Source organism: Anabas testudineus, chromosome 18 (genome assembly GCF_900324465.2).
Source record: "Anabas testudineus chromosome 18, fAnaTes1.2, whole genome shotgun sequence".
Taxonomy (NCBI): Eukaryota; Metazoa; Chordata; class Actinopteri; order Anabantiformes; family Anabantidae; genus Anabas; species Anabas testudineus.
The window spans coordinates 13,101,977-13,116,939 of record NC_046627.1 but is presented as its reverse complement, the minus strand read 5'-3'; the positions used below and the strand labels follow the sequence as shown (position 1 = coordinate 13,116,939).

General features: G+C 39.4%; 1 protein-coding gene across 2 annotated transcripts; it reads left to right on the top strand.

Annotated features, from left to right (window-relative positions):
- Window positions 1-1,242: 1,242 nt before the first annotated feature.
- On the top strand, window positions 1,243-14,890 carry tec (tec protein tyrosine kinase). Of its 2 annotated transcripts, none has more exons than XM_026369199.1 (18): window positions 1,243-1,398; window positions 4,675-4,869; window positions 5,633-5,737; window positions 7,455-7,536; window positions 8,747-8,875; window positions 9,496-9,536; window positions 9,649-9,860; window positions 10,914-10,979; window positions 11,306-11,360; window positions 12,072-12,154; window positions 12,281-12,414; window positions 12,633-12,701; window positions 12,800-12,971; window positions 13,068-13,284; window positions 13,531-13,595; window positions 13,696-13,814; window positions 13,914-14,071; window positions 14,201-14,890. In XM_026369199.1, exons 2-18 carry the CDS (start codon window positions 4,714-4,716, stop codon window positions 14,282-14,284), a joined length of 1,947 nt encoding a protein of 648 aa, XP_026224984.1. In that variant the 5' UTR covers window positions 1,243-1,398; window positions 4,675-4,713; the 3' UTR covers window positions 14,285-14,890. The 2 variants fall into 2 exon arrangements, with proteins under 2 accessions (XP_026224984.1, XP_026224983.1); XM_026369198.1 differs by having other exon boundaries at window positions 4,670-4,869.
- The last annotated feature ends 73 nt before the right edge of the window (window positions 14,891-14,963 follow it).

Sequence of the window (14,963 nt, the reverse complement as noted above, 5' to 3'; positions counted from 1 at the left end):
CAGCATTAATAAAGGCGTCATCAGAGATTTCAGTTTCAGTGGTCTACACACAAACACACACTATTGTTGTGAAGCTGCTCATGGATTTTATTTTCCTTAACAACTTAACATGTCTTTAAAAAAAGGCCCTAACTTCTCAAAATATATAATATCTGAGATATGATCTAACTCTCCTCAAAAGTGGCCTTACTTAAAGAAAAAATGTCCTAATTTTCCAAGATTCACTTATTTATTAATTCTCTCTCTTAGTTTGTCACTGCACATGCAGACACAGCGACCTCTAATGGACCAAATAGCTCTTTTTTTTTGCACTTTTGTTTACATATTCAAAAGGGACGTCTATCATCAAGGATAAATTATCTAACAATTCACGATGGGCCTCTGTATGACGTCAGTGATAATATTCTTCATTAAAAGATAGAAACTTGAAACATACAAAAAACAAAAACAATGTGTATATATATATATATATATATATATATATATATATATATATATATATATATATATATATATATATATATATATATACCAAATAATATTAAAAATATTACAGAAGAGACAAATGGACAGAAAGAGATAAAATATGACCAGAAATAGAGAAGAAATGACAGTGAAGACAGTAAGTTGCATTTGTTTTTTGTGGGGAAACTAATAAAAATTTGTCTCACTTCCCTTTTTCTCGCCGAAACCTCCACAAACGTGTCTTTAAATGATGTGTTATTGTTAAAATGTCACTTTCCAAATTCACTCTTTGTTTCAGATATTCTGTGAGTGTCATCAGTTGGTCAGTGCGTGTTCACTTTCTAAAGATGCTTCCACATTTTTTGAAGTGTGAAAAATGTCATGACAGCTTTAAATTCTTTCTAAATATTTTTTTTTATAATACAAAATATGTCCACAACTACAAAGTGTCAGAACTAACTTGTTTTCTCGTTTTCAGTAAACTCATCCGTTTCCAAGTTTCCCAAACTGTGCTCACTTTACAAAAGTGTTTTCCAAAAAACGCTCTCAACGCCCAGGTGTCCCCAGGTGTGTCCTCATTTAGAAAGAGACGCCACCAAAGAGACTCGCATTGATTCTCACGGAGTCACACACACGCACCAGTTTCCTGCTGCAGAAGCAGATATTGAATATTTTTTCCACTCCGGCTGATTTGACTACACCAATGAGCTCATGCACCACCGAGATCTGTCTATGTCACACACACACACACACACACTGCGGCTTGTATGAAGTGGACGAGGAAGTGTGTGTGTGTGTGAGTGTGTGACACAGTGTGAGTGTGTGTGTCCGCCTCCAGCTGTTCATTTCCTGAATCCTACACTTAAGATTCAGAGCGACATGGGAGATAAACTCACACTAAAGGACCATTAAAGTGGAAAATGAAGCACGAAGGTAAGAGACGCTCTTTTTTCTTCTTCTTTAAATTCGGGTTTAATCGAGTTTTAATCTTTTGCTGTTGCGCAAAACGTGCGGTTGTTCACAAAACCGCGGAGCAACGAGTTTGACTTTACATCGATCAAACCCTGCTGCTAAAAAAACATAGTTTACACTGTTTAAATGTTGCACTAAAACACAGAAAAAGCAAAAGCTGTTGAACTAATCCTACATAAAACTCTATTAGTGACAGTAAACACTACACAGTACTACATTAGAATGACTAATACACAGTTTTATTCTCCAGAACCGTGTGTAGTAGTACTACAGTGGTGATGTACGTGTGTTTCTATTGTTACTACACCTGAGTTCAACTTAAACCACCGACGTGCAGGTGTACCCACGCGGATCTGCCTACTCGCGGGAGCGCGCATGTGATCGCCGCGTCCTTTTGCCGCATTCAAGAGCTGTCGGAAATAAAGTACAGTGTGTTCAGAATGATGCCAAGAAATCGGGGTGTCTTTTTTCCCCTCTGCACCTTTACAGCAAAAGTATTTTAGCGTTTTTGCAAACCCTGCATTCAAAATGTTCCCTATAAGTATTCACAGTACAATGTTATTAAAGTACCAGTAGTACACTCGTTATGCAGAATTGTCAAATTGAGAATAATGTGTTTGATGTTACTGGTTTCTACATAATTACAGATTGAAGAATTAGTGTTAGAGCTACTTTTATTTACTTATAAACTACATAGTAGTGTCTCAGTTTCCCTCCAGGAATCAATAACTCTTACATAATACACTATCATAGTGTCTTTGTTGATTATGTATAGTATTATTAATCAGAATCTGAATGAAATGAATAAATAGACAGATAAATTAACCTAAACGGAAATACTCGAGTAACGTACTCAAAATTGAGCCTAAGTTCAGTACTCAAATGTGTTTTATAGATGTGTCAAATACTTTTGATTGATATAGAGATTCCTAACTTTATTAAGTTAAGGACGCTTTGTTCAATGAAAATCAAACAAAATGTTTTTTATGAAGTAAAGTTAATACATTTGCACAAGTACATAACTTGATTATGTCACTTTTACACTTTACAAATTTAGATTTCACATGACAAAAGTGATAATTCTATAAAATCCTGTAGTGTGTGACGGTGACGCCTGGTTGTCAGCTACTGACATAAATAGACTCTAAACACAGTGTTCACATTTTAGATGTTGTCAGCAGTTTCACCAAAAATGAATTTCCCTTTAAACATTGGGTAATTTACAGCCACACCCTAAATTTTATATCGTTGAGGTCAAAAAGGCCACTTGACTGGGACTGAGGCCGAAAGACAAATGCACACATCGTAAGTGTACCTAGAAATATGGCTAAAAATATGGTGCGATGAAGCACAGAAGCTTTTGTTTGATGTGCAAACACAAGTTTTAAATAAATAAGTGGGTTATTGCGAAACATGTTAATGGAAAATACGAAGAGAAATCTAATGCTGCTGTGTAACTTACAGTGCACGCTGCAGTTACAGGCTGAAAAGGACATGAAATTAAAGTCATGTCACCAACATGCATTTGTAAGCTAATTGTTAAATTATATATCATTTACTGTTAAAAACTGAAACACATGAGTCTCACAGTCTAAAATGTTCTTGTCATAACTTTGTAGATGGTAAGATATAAACAGTGAGACGTGAACTTAAAGGGCGGAAGTCAAAATGAAAGTAACAGGAGCTCTCTGATGGCTCAGTTGATAAATTTCTGTGTTAAATGACAGATTCTGACTAATACAGGAGGATGTGGAGATTAAAGTTAATACAGTACATTCTCAAAAAAAGTACACAAGAATCCAGCCTTTAGAAACCACCGCTTTCTGATGCACCAGGAGACAGTTTCTATTTGACTTCATAGGTTCTGTGTGGGAAGGATTTCCTCTCTGTGACCACACTGCTGATACAGACCTAATTCTATATGTCATTAATGAGCTGACAGAGTCTGTCTCTTACTGTAAGATTGATTTAAGCTCAGGGAAAAAAACCAAACAAAACAAAAACAAAAACCACTGTACCGCCACACCTGCAGCTGTGTGACACTGTTGATATTGTAAGCTGACTTATTAGTCGGATAATTGACAATCTGTGACTCTTTTAATATTAATTATAATCATTGCAACTTCTCAAATGTGATACTGAAAACTAAAAAAGTACAATTTTGAGGCATTTATACTTCACTAGAGTGTTTCCTTTTTGTTACATTTAGGTTACTTTACTCCTCATTTCACTTCACTATATTGATTTGATTATTTTGCAGATGTAGCTTCTTAAAGGGTGACTTCACAAATTTTCAACTATAAAAGCTTTTAGGGATGTAGAGATGAGACATCATTAATATTTAGTGCTACTGTCAATATTTACACAATATTTATAACAGAGCCTGTGGGAGGTAAAGAGGTAGCATCAGTCTGTATCCGACTAGTACTGACTTTGGTTGATGCTGGGCTGTTCAGGGGAACCAGGACTCCAACCTTTGTAGGAAAAGGAACCCCGATGACAGTTTCTGATGTGAAAAAATCGTCCTGTTGATGCCACTCGGAGAAGTTTTCCAATCCACTGTGTGTATTTTCACTCCTTGCTTGTTATGCTAATGCTTGAGAGGTGACAGCTTCTACCTTTAACCAGTCACTACAGACAGCCCCTATAGGCTCCATCACCTCCTCTCACTGCAAGCTGATGTAGCTCGATTTAGCACTGCACCTCCTAGGGGTGCTGAAATGTAGCTCCCAGAACATGTCTTCGAAAAAGACAGAGGGCAGTGCAAACAAAAGCATAACTTGAACCAAGGGAGTAAAGTTCAGTTCCGGCTCACTGAGGTGTGGGATGGAAACTGTGGAGGCACCGGGGACAGGGAGGGTGTGGGGGTCTGTCTGGCTGGAGGGGGCGGCCCATGGGTTTCAAGTGGAATCTGTTTATCACTCACAGTATCTTGCTGCAGCTGGTCCTCCAGCTTCCTCCTGTTGGTGTCTTCACTTTACCTTAGCCTCACTTTCAGTTCCTCCTGCACAGACTTTTTTTCGGCAGCTCCTTCGTGCCACTGGTCATATCAGACACTAATACTGCACTGTCCAGGTGGGGGTGTTGATAGTGACATATTCTCCACGGGGTACACAGAGTACATTCCTCAGTAGCTTCCTGAGACCTCCTCTCTTGGCCACTGTCTGTTGCTGGACAGTGGGAGTGTAGGTAGGTGGGAGTTAAAACTCAAAGTTGTGTGTCATCTCCCCAGCTCAGTTCCAGCCCAATACCTTCTGACATCCATGGCGTGAGGACATGCACGAGGCGACCAGGATGAGCGGTGAGATGCTTCTGGTGGAGACGCTGATCAAACGTTCGCAGCAGAAGAAGAGGACGTCGCCACTGAACTACAAAGAGAGGCTGTTTGTCCTCACCAAAACCAGGCTGACATACTACGATGGGAGAGCAGAGGTCTTATTATTATTTTTTTTTAGTTTAGATTATTACTATCAGTGTCATATGAGACATGTAGAAATATTTTTTATGTGTTTACATGAACCTTTCTTCTTAAAGGGACAGTGCAACATTTATGGGTATATGCTTATTTGATTTCAACCAATAATCAGGGAATGGTTAGCTTAGCAACAATTTTGGGTTAGCTTAGCTTAGCATAAAACCCAGCTAGAAACTAGCAAGCATGAATTAGTCACTGCTTCAGACCAAAAAATAATCTCTACATAACTCCCAATAAAATCTGAAAGCATTCTGTTTGTTACACAGATGAAAGAAACAGCATAGAAAAAGTTAATTAGTGAATTTTAGAGTTCTGTTGGTGGGTTTTGCTACCTTCAGTATAGAGCCAGACTAGCTTTTACATCCTGTTTCCAATCCTGAGCTAAGCTAAGTGGTTGCAGGCTCGATATTCATAGCTAACATACAAACATGTAGTACCAATAAGCAAATTTCCTATAATATCAAACAAGGGAGAAATAGCCAAAGTTTTGCACATAGATGATATTTTAGCTAACAACACTGTGTTTAATCAGTGATATGAGCATTTGCACACATGTACTCACATGACTGCACACGTCTGTTATCACAATCAAACACACTGTTTAAAGAAGGTTGTTTTGTGCTTCATATCGCTATTCTTAAACAAACATCTGATCTAATCTGATGAACTGCTGACAAAAGGAAAAAAGAGCCGCTGCTCACACACTGTTTTCATCAACAGAAGAAGTTCAGGAGAGGCTCGATCGAGCTGAGCCGCATCAGATGTGCCGAGATTGTCAAGAACGGTGGAGGGATCATCCCCTGCCAGAACAAATACCCCTTTCAGGTATCACACACACATATTTCAGAGTTCAGCATTTCAAGAAACACATTTCAGTTGCTGCTTTTAGCCCATGTATTTCTCATGGCAACTTTTGTATATAGCACAGCAGTACTGCAGTCTGTGCAGTTTCTACTGTGTGTAGAAAATCTATACTTTATTAAAATGTCAAAAAAATTTAAAGAAAATCCCACAGACAAAGGCGAATTAATCCGAAGTCTAAAACACAATCATATTCAGTTTTCTATCATACACCCCCCTTTTGTTTGAAAAAGTGTTGGAACAGACTTAAAATAGATTAAAAAGACGTAATATTTAGTTGCAATTTCTTTCATCCTGCAATAATGGTATCAAGCCTGTGACCCACTGACATCAGCAAACTCTTTAGCAGGTAAAATGCTCTATAGAGTTTAATTCTAGATATTGACTTGTCCAGTCTAAAACCTTTCACCTCTTGCCCCTGCTCCTCTGTTGTTTGGGCAGTGTGTTTTGGGTCATTATCTTGCTGCATGATGAAGGATTTCCAAATCGGTGTGGTTGCATCTTTCTTTGAATTGGCAGACAAAATGTTGCTGTAGACCTCTGAGTTAATTTTTCTTCTGCCATCATGAAGATTACTGAGACTGTCCCTAGCGCATAACCCTGCTGTCAAATGGCTCACTGCTGTTTATGCAATTCAATATTTTAACAAATAAAAACAATAGAGATTGTTACAGAGCTTTATGTGTTGATAGATGGATTTTTTAACCAGGCTAACTTTTCCCCCTCTGTTTCTGGTCTTTATGCTGAGCTAAGCTAACTACCTACTTACTTTATTTCTGTTGTACAGTGGTGTATGCCTTCTCATGCATTCATGCAGTGTACTTCCCCAAATGCTGAACATTTGCTTTGATGGATAATTCTGCTAAGAATGTCATTCTTATCAGTAACACAGGCAATCAGACAGGTTGGAAATCATTTCAACTGCCTGTTGTAAACATCCACCACAGTTTGCAAACAAAGATCCAACTTCAACTTTAACCTACAGTAATTATTGTGGTTATGTGCACAGTTTCCTACAAGAAGACTACAGGGCTGTGATGTTTGCTTTGTTGTAGTGGCAGAACTGCATTACTACTGCTTTTCACATGACTCATACTGGCCCAGACTGCAGATTACCCATTATCAAGTAATGGAAAAGAAATGGCTATAAGTTTTTGTTTTCAGAATTTGATCTATTACGACAAATGACATTTTGAAATTATAGATAACTGGTAGGATTAATTTATTTTGTTATATTTATGTGTGTGGTAACTTAAAGATGACACTGGTGTGTGTGGTCTATGGGCCCCAAAAACACACATGACGTGATATTTGGTAAACATTTTAAGACTAGAATCTAGAAGCATATGGAATTTATTTGGAGTGTCTTCTTCTTAACACATTCATGGTAAGAATCCTTTGTTTAATGAGGGATTGAGGGTCGAGAGGAGCACTCACTTTCAGCTTTAACCCTTAGTTTGGCTTATTTTTGACAATTTATTGGAAATGCCTTTTTTAATGGACAGAGTTTGGCTGAACCCAGTACAATACATCCCAATAAATTTATGTGGACTGTAGTGAATGTTCCAGCAACAAAAGTCAGGAATCCTACACGTTGTCAATTAGTTTTCTAGTGTTTCTGCCTTCAGCCCTTTCAAAAAGCACCTTAAAACTGTAACATGCAACCAGTTTCTTTGTCTAGGTGGTGTATGATACCAACACACTGTATGTTTTTGCACCGAGCCAGGACAGCAGAAGCCTCTGGGTCCAGAGTCTCAAAGAAGGTGGGTATCTATTATATTCTGTTCTATTTTTACGCGATTATATTCTAGTAGAGCTTATCTAGTCTAACTTACATGTACATATATTATAGATCATACTGCAAAGATGTTTTCACACTTTTAACCACATGTCTGAAACTGGTTTTCACACATGGGTCAATTTCCCCAGCTGCCTACGCTGTTTCCACTTCTTTCTGGCTCCCTCAGTATGTAAAGCTTCACCTGACACATGGTAATCCGGCAGGTGAAACCAGGTCAGATGCTGCAAGATTAAATAAACTTGTTGTAGTTAACGTTTACCTTTCATTTCATTTATTACTAACTTGTAAAGGAAACACAGGAACCTACTAGATAATGTGATAAAATAAAAGTTTTCACTAAATCTGCCAGCGATAACGTAAAGTCGGTGTGCAACATGTAGGGGTTAGATATCGTAGTTTGATGGTATAACCTGCACTCAGTGCTCAGCAGTAGCTATGACGCAGAGCTATTGTGTTAAAGTATTTAAATGAGAACACATAGACATGATACATATAAACGTTTAGATTCACTGTGACTTACTCTTTCAGGGGATATCATTCTGTTGGGAATACTCTAAACATGAAGTAGTAACAACTGCAAGTTTAATTTAATTCAGCATCTGCTGAAAACACTGCAACCAGCTGCAACTGCAAGCCACAGCTGAGTAAAATCTCGATCCAGCCCTGGATCGAGATTCAGCTTTCACTTCAGTCAACTAAATCAACAGCTGCTGCTTAGGAATGAGAGACCTGCTTCTGTCTTCCTGTGTATGAACCTGTCATTTCAAAGATTACTAAGAACTTTCAGTGGTTGGGTTCCCTCCAAAGGTATTGGAATGACAAGGCCAATTTGTTCGCGTTTGCTGTTGACTGATGCAGCCTCCATCAGTTGTTTGCTTGTTTTTGAAGGTTTTCCTCCTCTTTGGTAGGTTAAAAACATGATTAGTCAAATTTCTTCTCCAAAGACGTGTTCTATTCTGTTACCTAGCCTTGTACTGTACTATACATGTTAGAAAACTCTCTAAATCACCCAGTGTTACAAATATTTATCTGCTCTGTAAGCAAGAGGCAAGAGACGCATCGTGTCCTCTATGATGCTTTATGTGTGAAAATGTTCCAGCCTTTTGTGAATTTCAGTACAATAATGAACTAACACAAATCTGAAATACATCTTTTTGTGTGTCTGTATGCAGAGATCAGAGACAACCTGGCCATCTTGACCAAGTTTCACCCTCAGTTCTGGCAGGAGGGGGCGTGGCTCTGCTGCCGCCAGGCAGAAAAACAGGCCCCGGGCTGTGAGGAGTACAACCTGTTTGGAGACAGTAAGAGACAAACACGTTTGTTTTTTAAATACTTTAAGCATAATACACTCCCTAAGCACCACTCCCAAACATCACAAATAGATCCCTAACCAGAAACCTGACTCTAAACTGGATCTAATTTTAACTTATACCTTAAGCCTTGACCTTCAAGCAGCGAGGAAATTAGCACTATTTGAAGTACAGTGTAGTATTTCTAGCAAGTAACTAAGAATGTACTTCTACTTGAAGGTTTGTGTAGATGTACACACCTAGTCAGCAGTAACACTATAAAATGCAGTAACAAATTAGCTAAAACATTACAAATGTATTTCCTTTTCTTTTAATGTGTTTAATCTTTTAGTGCTTTAAGAAACACACGGCTTCACTTCATCGACCACGTGTAAACAACAACAGGAAATCCCATTTGTAGTTAAATTTAAGACGTTTCATTCAAACTTACAACAGCTGCAGCTTTAAGATAAGCTTCAACTCTTGCTTAGCTATATTATAAACTGTCAGCAGCAAGAGGATAAAGGTCAGATGTAGCAGTAATGCAATGGGTGGAGGTAGTAAAGAAGACAAGACAGATAAAAAACAAAAAAAAGACAGTTTGCTTAATGGTTTCTGTTCTGCTTTTCTAGTTTCCAGAAAACCTTTACCCCCGATTCCTGGAGAGGAGAGGGTAACTGCTAACCACACTCACCGACGCACAAATCCAGACAATCATCTTCTCTTCAGTTCTCATGAACAGGCAAATCAAGCACTTTGCAAATTCCCTCTTCCTCCTTTTACAGAGGCGCCCTCCTCCCCCGGCCCCTGACGATGACTATTTTGACGGGGACAATTTTGATGAAGATGATGAGGAGGAAGAGGAGGAGGAGGTCGTGGTGGCCCTGTATGACTTTCCTGGCACAGAGCCGCATGACCTGAGCCTGGTAAAAGGAGGCGAGTACGTCATCCTGGAGAAGTGCGATGTTAACTGGTTCAAAGCACGCAACAAATACGGGTAAGCATCATGGTCCCATTCATCTTCATAACGATAAATATGTTTTTAGTGAATATAGATGACAAGGTTGCTTCAGTCAGTTCTCCAATACTGAAATACCTTTACATTTACTGGATGCTAGTAGTTACTGTACATTTTTCACATCACACTCACTAAAACCAGAGTACAATGATTCGATTACCTCCTCCACCACCGCTGGATGGTGCCACGAAATTTGTATCACAGGTCATTATCTGGTTAAAATTAATAAATAGTCTTACTATGGTTGATCAAGAAATAAAAGTGACACAAATAAAACAGGCTTAGGTCAGTAGTACACCCATCTCCTGCAATTTGCAACAACACTTGCAACTTGTATTCTGCTGTACTGCAAAGTTACGATTCTCCTTATAACTGCAGAACTTGCCTGAGAATCATCATGTTTTTAAGTTTTCCTTAGTATCAGAATAACTCTGTGATAACTGTCTGCACATCTGTAGCTATATTACCACCAAGAAGTGCTAGTAGCCAATTTGGCATACTTTTAATAGTAGTAATGACATTTTAATAGTACCTATTTCAAAATATGTGATTAATTATCATGTCAAGGCTGTAAAGCCATGGTTACATTACAAAGAAGATGCAGTAATGGCTAATTCAACATACTTTAGGTTGTGTCCATTTGTAATTTGACTGTAAACAAAAGAATGAAATTGTAATTTTCTATATTTTCTAAGTTTATTTTTACAGTCCTAATATTATGGGAACTGTCAGAGATAAACTCAGATATTTATATAATGATATTCCTATTATCTCCTCTGTGTATAGTTTATAGTCGTGAGCAGTGATGATTTTAGATATCTAAATAGTTATTGTGGATTATTAGTTTCCGCTCCAGTGTCTGTTGAACACTAATAACAGTGAATTCTAGTTAACCATCCATTCACTGTTGGTAATTTTAACCTTAGTATGTGTGTGAGTAACAGTGGGACAACTGTTTTTCTGTGTTTTGACATCCTTTACTGTTTCTGTGTGTTTTTTGTCAATTGGCGCGTGTGTGTGTCTGTTTCACAGCGAGGAAGGCTACATCCCGAGTAACTATGTAACAGAGAAGAAATCCGGAAACTTGGCGCAGTTTGTGTGAGTTCATTAATCATTTCACAGAAAATCAACAAGGGCAACGATTAAAATGTTGGGAATGTCATCACACCGGTGAACTTACTGTTAATATTGGACGAGTCCTGGACTGTCTGTACTTGTTCACCCTTGGATGCGAAGGGTGAAGTCATGCGAAATTCATGAAGTCAGCGAGAGGTCACATGCAAACCGCCGTGACGTTAGATACACTTTATATTTTTAATGTCACATATTTCACACATCGCTAATGCGTGAAGTCATTTATATTATAAGAAAATCACTGAGATATCGTTGTAATATAGACGTTTTGTTCTGTCCGTCTGTTCTAGTTGGTACAGTAAACAAGTCAACAGGAACAAAGCGGAGGAGCTTCTCAGGAAGGAGGTCAGTCTATAGCAACATCTCAGTTCTCTTTTTTCTTTCATTTTGTGTATGTGTCTCCTGCTTGTATGATTATTTCTTTGATACTTGATGTACTTCCTTTATTTTTTGCATGTGTCTATTATCTTAAAGTGGTCTTTCACACCGTCATTCGTCTCACTCTTCCCATTTTTATTCTATCATTTTGTTGTTAAAGGATATCCACAGCTTATAAAGCACAGGCAAGCATGGGAAGGCTTACCTTGAATAATGTAATGTTTAAAATAGTATTCAAAAACACAATTATAAAATCATTAAACCAACTGGTTTAGCTACATACTTTCTGTCATTTTGTTTTCATAGACTGCCATGATAACTCAGTTATCACTCTTTGTGTTATGAATTTCTAATCCATGTAGGTTTTGTATTAGTAAAACAATACTGAAGCATTATTGGAGTGGAGTTTTACTTTTGTAACATCATCACACTGTAAAGTTTAGTGAGTGCTCGGGGTTAGAGGGGTCATCTTTGAATCTGGAATCCAGTTCTCCTTAATACCTCTATACGAAAACATGGTGCAATCCTCAGACCATAGCCTCCATCACATTTGTTACATTAGCTTCGGGTAATGTGATTCAACTTCTACAAAACCTCGTGTGGATGACTGAGAATCTAACGTCATCCTCCGCTCTAGCTGTAATCGCTCTCTGTCTATGTCTGTGTCGCCTCCTGCAGGACAAAGAGGGAGCTTTCATTGTCAGAGACTCAAGCACTCCAGGAACCTACACCGTCTCTCTGTACACCAAGTCTGTCACAGGGTAATGGCACTGAGTGTGTGTCAAATGGGACTGAATGTGTCACATGCTCCGCTACAACAACGACAAATAAGAGCCTCGAATGTCCATTTATCACGGTTGGTGTTACTGTTTTGTGTTTGTTTGCAGAGAGGGAAGCGCTTCTATAAAACATTACCACATCAAAGAGACACAAGGCCCACCCTCATATTTTTACCTGGCTGAAAAACACCTGTTCAGCTCCATCCCAGAGTTAATCGAGTACCACAAGCACAACGCAGCAGGTAGGTGACAAATCTGCCCATCGCTGTCCAGTTATCTCTATATGTATTTGGTACATGAAGTGAATTTAAGCCAACAAGATATCAGAAATTAAATCTGCAAACTTTTCCTAAACTTTTTTATTTTCAATTTATGATAAAATATTTGTAAATTTTATGACCTCAACTCTGTGCAGGTTGTTGAAGATTCAACAAGATTCAAGGTTTTCTGTCTGTTTTAGGTCTTGTAACCAGGCTGAGGTATCCTGTAGGAAAACAGTCTGCTCCCTCCACCGCTGGCTTCAGCTACGGTAAGTACAGAGCACCTCTGAAATTAATATGACGTTTATTACAGATGTCTGTCTTTACTTCCTTCTTACCTTTCCCCACTTTCTTTCTTCCCCCCCAGAGAAGTGGGAGATCAACCCCAGCGAGCTGACCTTCATGAAGGAGCTGGGCAGTGGGCAGTTCGGTCTGGTGAGGCTCGGCAAATGGAGGGCTCAACACAAAGTGGCCATCAAGACCATCAGAGAGGGAGCCATGCATGAGGAGGACTTCCTTGAAGAGGCCAAGGTCATGATGTAAGGAAGGAGGAAAAAGGATGAGAATTAAAGGAGGTGTACTATAACAAGAGATCATGACCTGTATCTACATCTGTATCTGTGTGCCTTCTCCAGGAACCTGTCTCATCCTAAACTAGTGCAGCTGTACGGGGTGTGCACACAGCATAAGCCCATTTACATCGTCACAGAGTTCATGGAGCTCGGCTGTATGCTAAACTTCCTGAGGCAGCGACGGGGCAGCTTCACCCTGGGGTCCTTGCTGAGCATCTGCCTGGACGTCAGCGAGGGCATGGAGCACCTGGAGTGCAACGGATTCATCCACAGAGATCTGGTAAGCACGCTCGACTAACAACTAACGAGAGACCATCTGAGCTGATAAAAGTACTAATTAGCCTTCAGATTAACAAGCAGCGGCAAATGATTTTACTGTTTTCTGTCCCCTCGTTTCGCCCGAGAGGCTACTGCTAGTGGTAATTTTTAAAATCAACTTACTCCCAAAATAGGCTTCTAGCTTCCTTCAGAACTACACAATGTCCCATACAACATTAATACTTTTCCTTTCATTTCTCCCCTTAAGGCTGCCAGAAACTGTTTGGTGAACGAGGCACTGGTAGTGAAAGTGTCAGACTTTGGAATGGCCAGGTAAGAATTTAGTTTTAATCTATCTTTTATTTAGAGTGACGTACAACAAGTCAGCATGTTTATCGCTACGTCACGTTTCCTTGTTTTGTTTCTGATGCAGGTATGTGTTAGACAACCAGTACACCAGTTCATCGGGCGCCAAGTTTCCTGTGAAGTGGTCGCCCCCTGAAGTCTTTAACTTTTCCAGATACAGCAGCAAGTCGGACGTCTGGTCCTTTGGTGAGCGACAGCAGTAGTTACTAACAAGTAAACTAGTAGCTTGGGCCTGTGAAGTGTTTCATCAGTTAAACCCACTACTCTTTGCATTTGTGTACCCAGGTGTCCTCATGTGGGAGGTTTTCACTGAGGGTCGTATGCCGTTTGAACCGCACCAGAACCATGAGGTGGTGACCTTAGTGACTCAGGGTCACCGTCTCTACAGGCCCAAAATGGCCACAGCCGAGATCTATGAGATAATGCAGCTATGTTGGCACGAGGTGAGAGGAATCATCTGTGTGTGGTTTATCTCACAGTACTCTTACGTCTGAATTCAAACTCGGAAGTTCCCGCTTTACTTTTCCATTAAACATGGGGATTCTCGGCTTGTGTTCTCTTTCTGTCTGCAGAGACCAGAGGAGCGCCCATCGTTCTCGCAGCTCTGCATGATGATCGCCGATGCTCTAGAGGGAGACACAACTCCCCCAAACTGACCAATCAGCTGCTTCCATTATCCAGTAGCAGCCATGTTGGCCCCTAAACTCCAATTCCATGGAGGCGGTGACTGGACATTGGCCATTTACAAGGATATTATGGTTGTTATCATCACCTTAAGTCATAAGAGAGGACAACATGGGGGAAAGTGCTTAGTCTGCCTGAAACTGACTGATCATGGAAAGTGTAGGAACAGAGTTGTTTAACTGTTTTTTCTGATCTGCTTGAGCAAACACGTTTAAATCTGACTGACAGCGTGAATTCATCAAAAACAGGTTCTCATGACGAACATATTGGTTCAGCATTTTTCAGTCGTCTCCTGTGCATGAAGCTGAATTCCACAGCACATGTTGGATGCACCTGGTTCAGTGTTTCCTCCCAGGCGGGCCTGGGTACAAAGCTTTATTCAGACATCTACCAAGGAAAAAGGTTCACATCAAGTATTTGAAGCAGCAACATATGTTATATAAATTTTCCTTCTAGGAGGACTTAGCTGTGTCAATTGTTCTCTGACTCTATAACTGTTTTATTTTGTGTAGCACATTTGATTGTAGCACATCCTGCACATTGTTATTAAAGTACTGCAAAGAGAACTGTAAAAGTGATTTAGGTGTCATGTACCTTTCTTCAGTTTAATTATTTAGATGTACACTTCCTGGTCACTTTATTAGGTACACT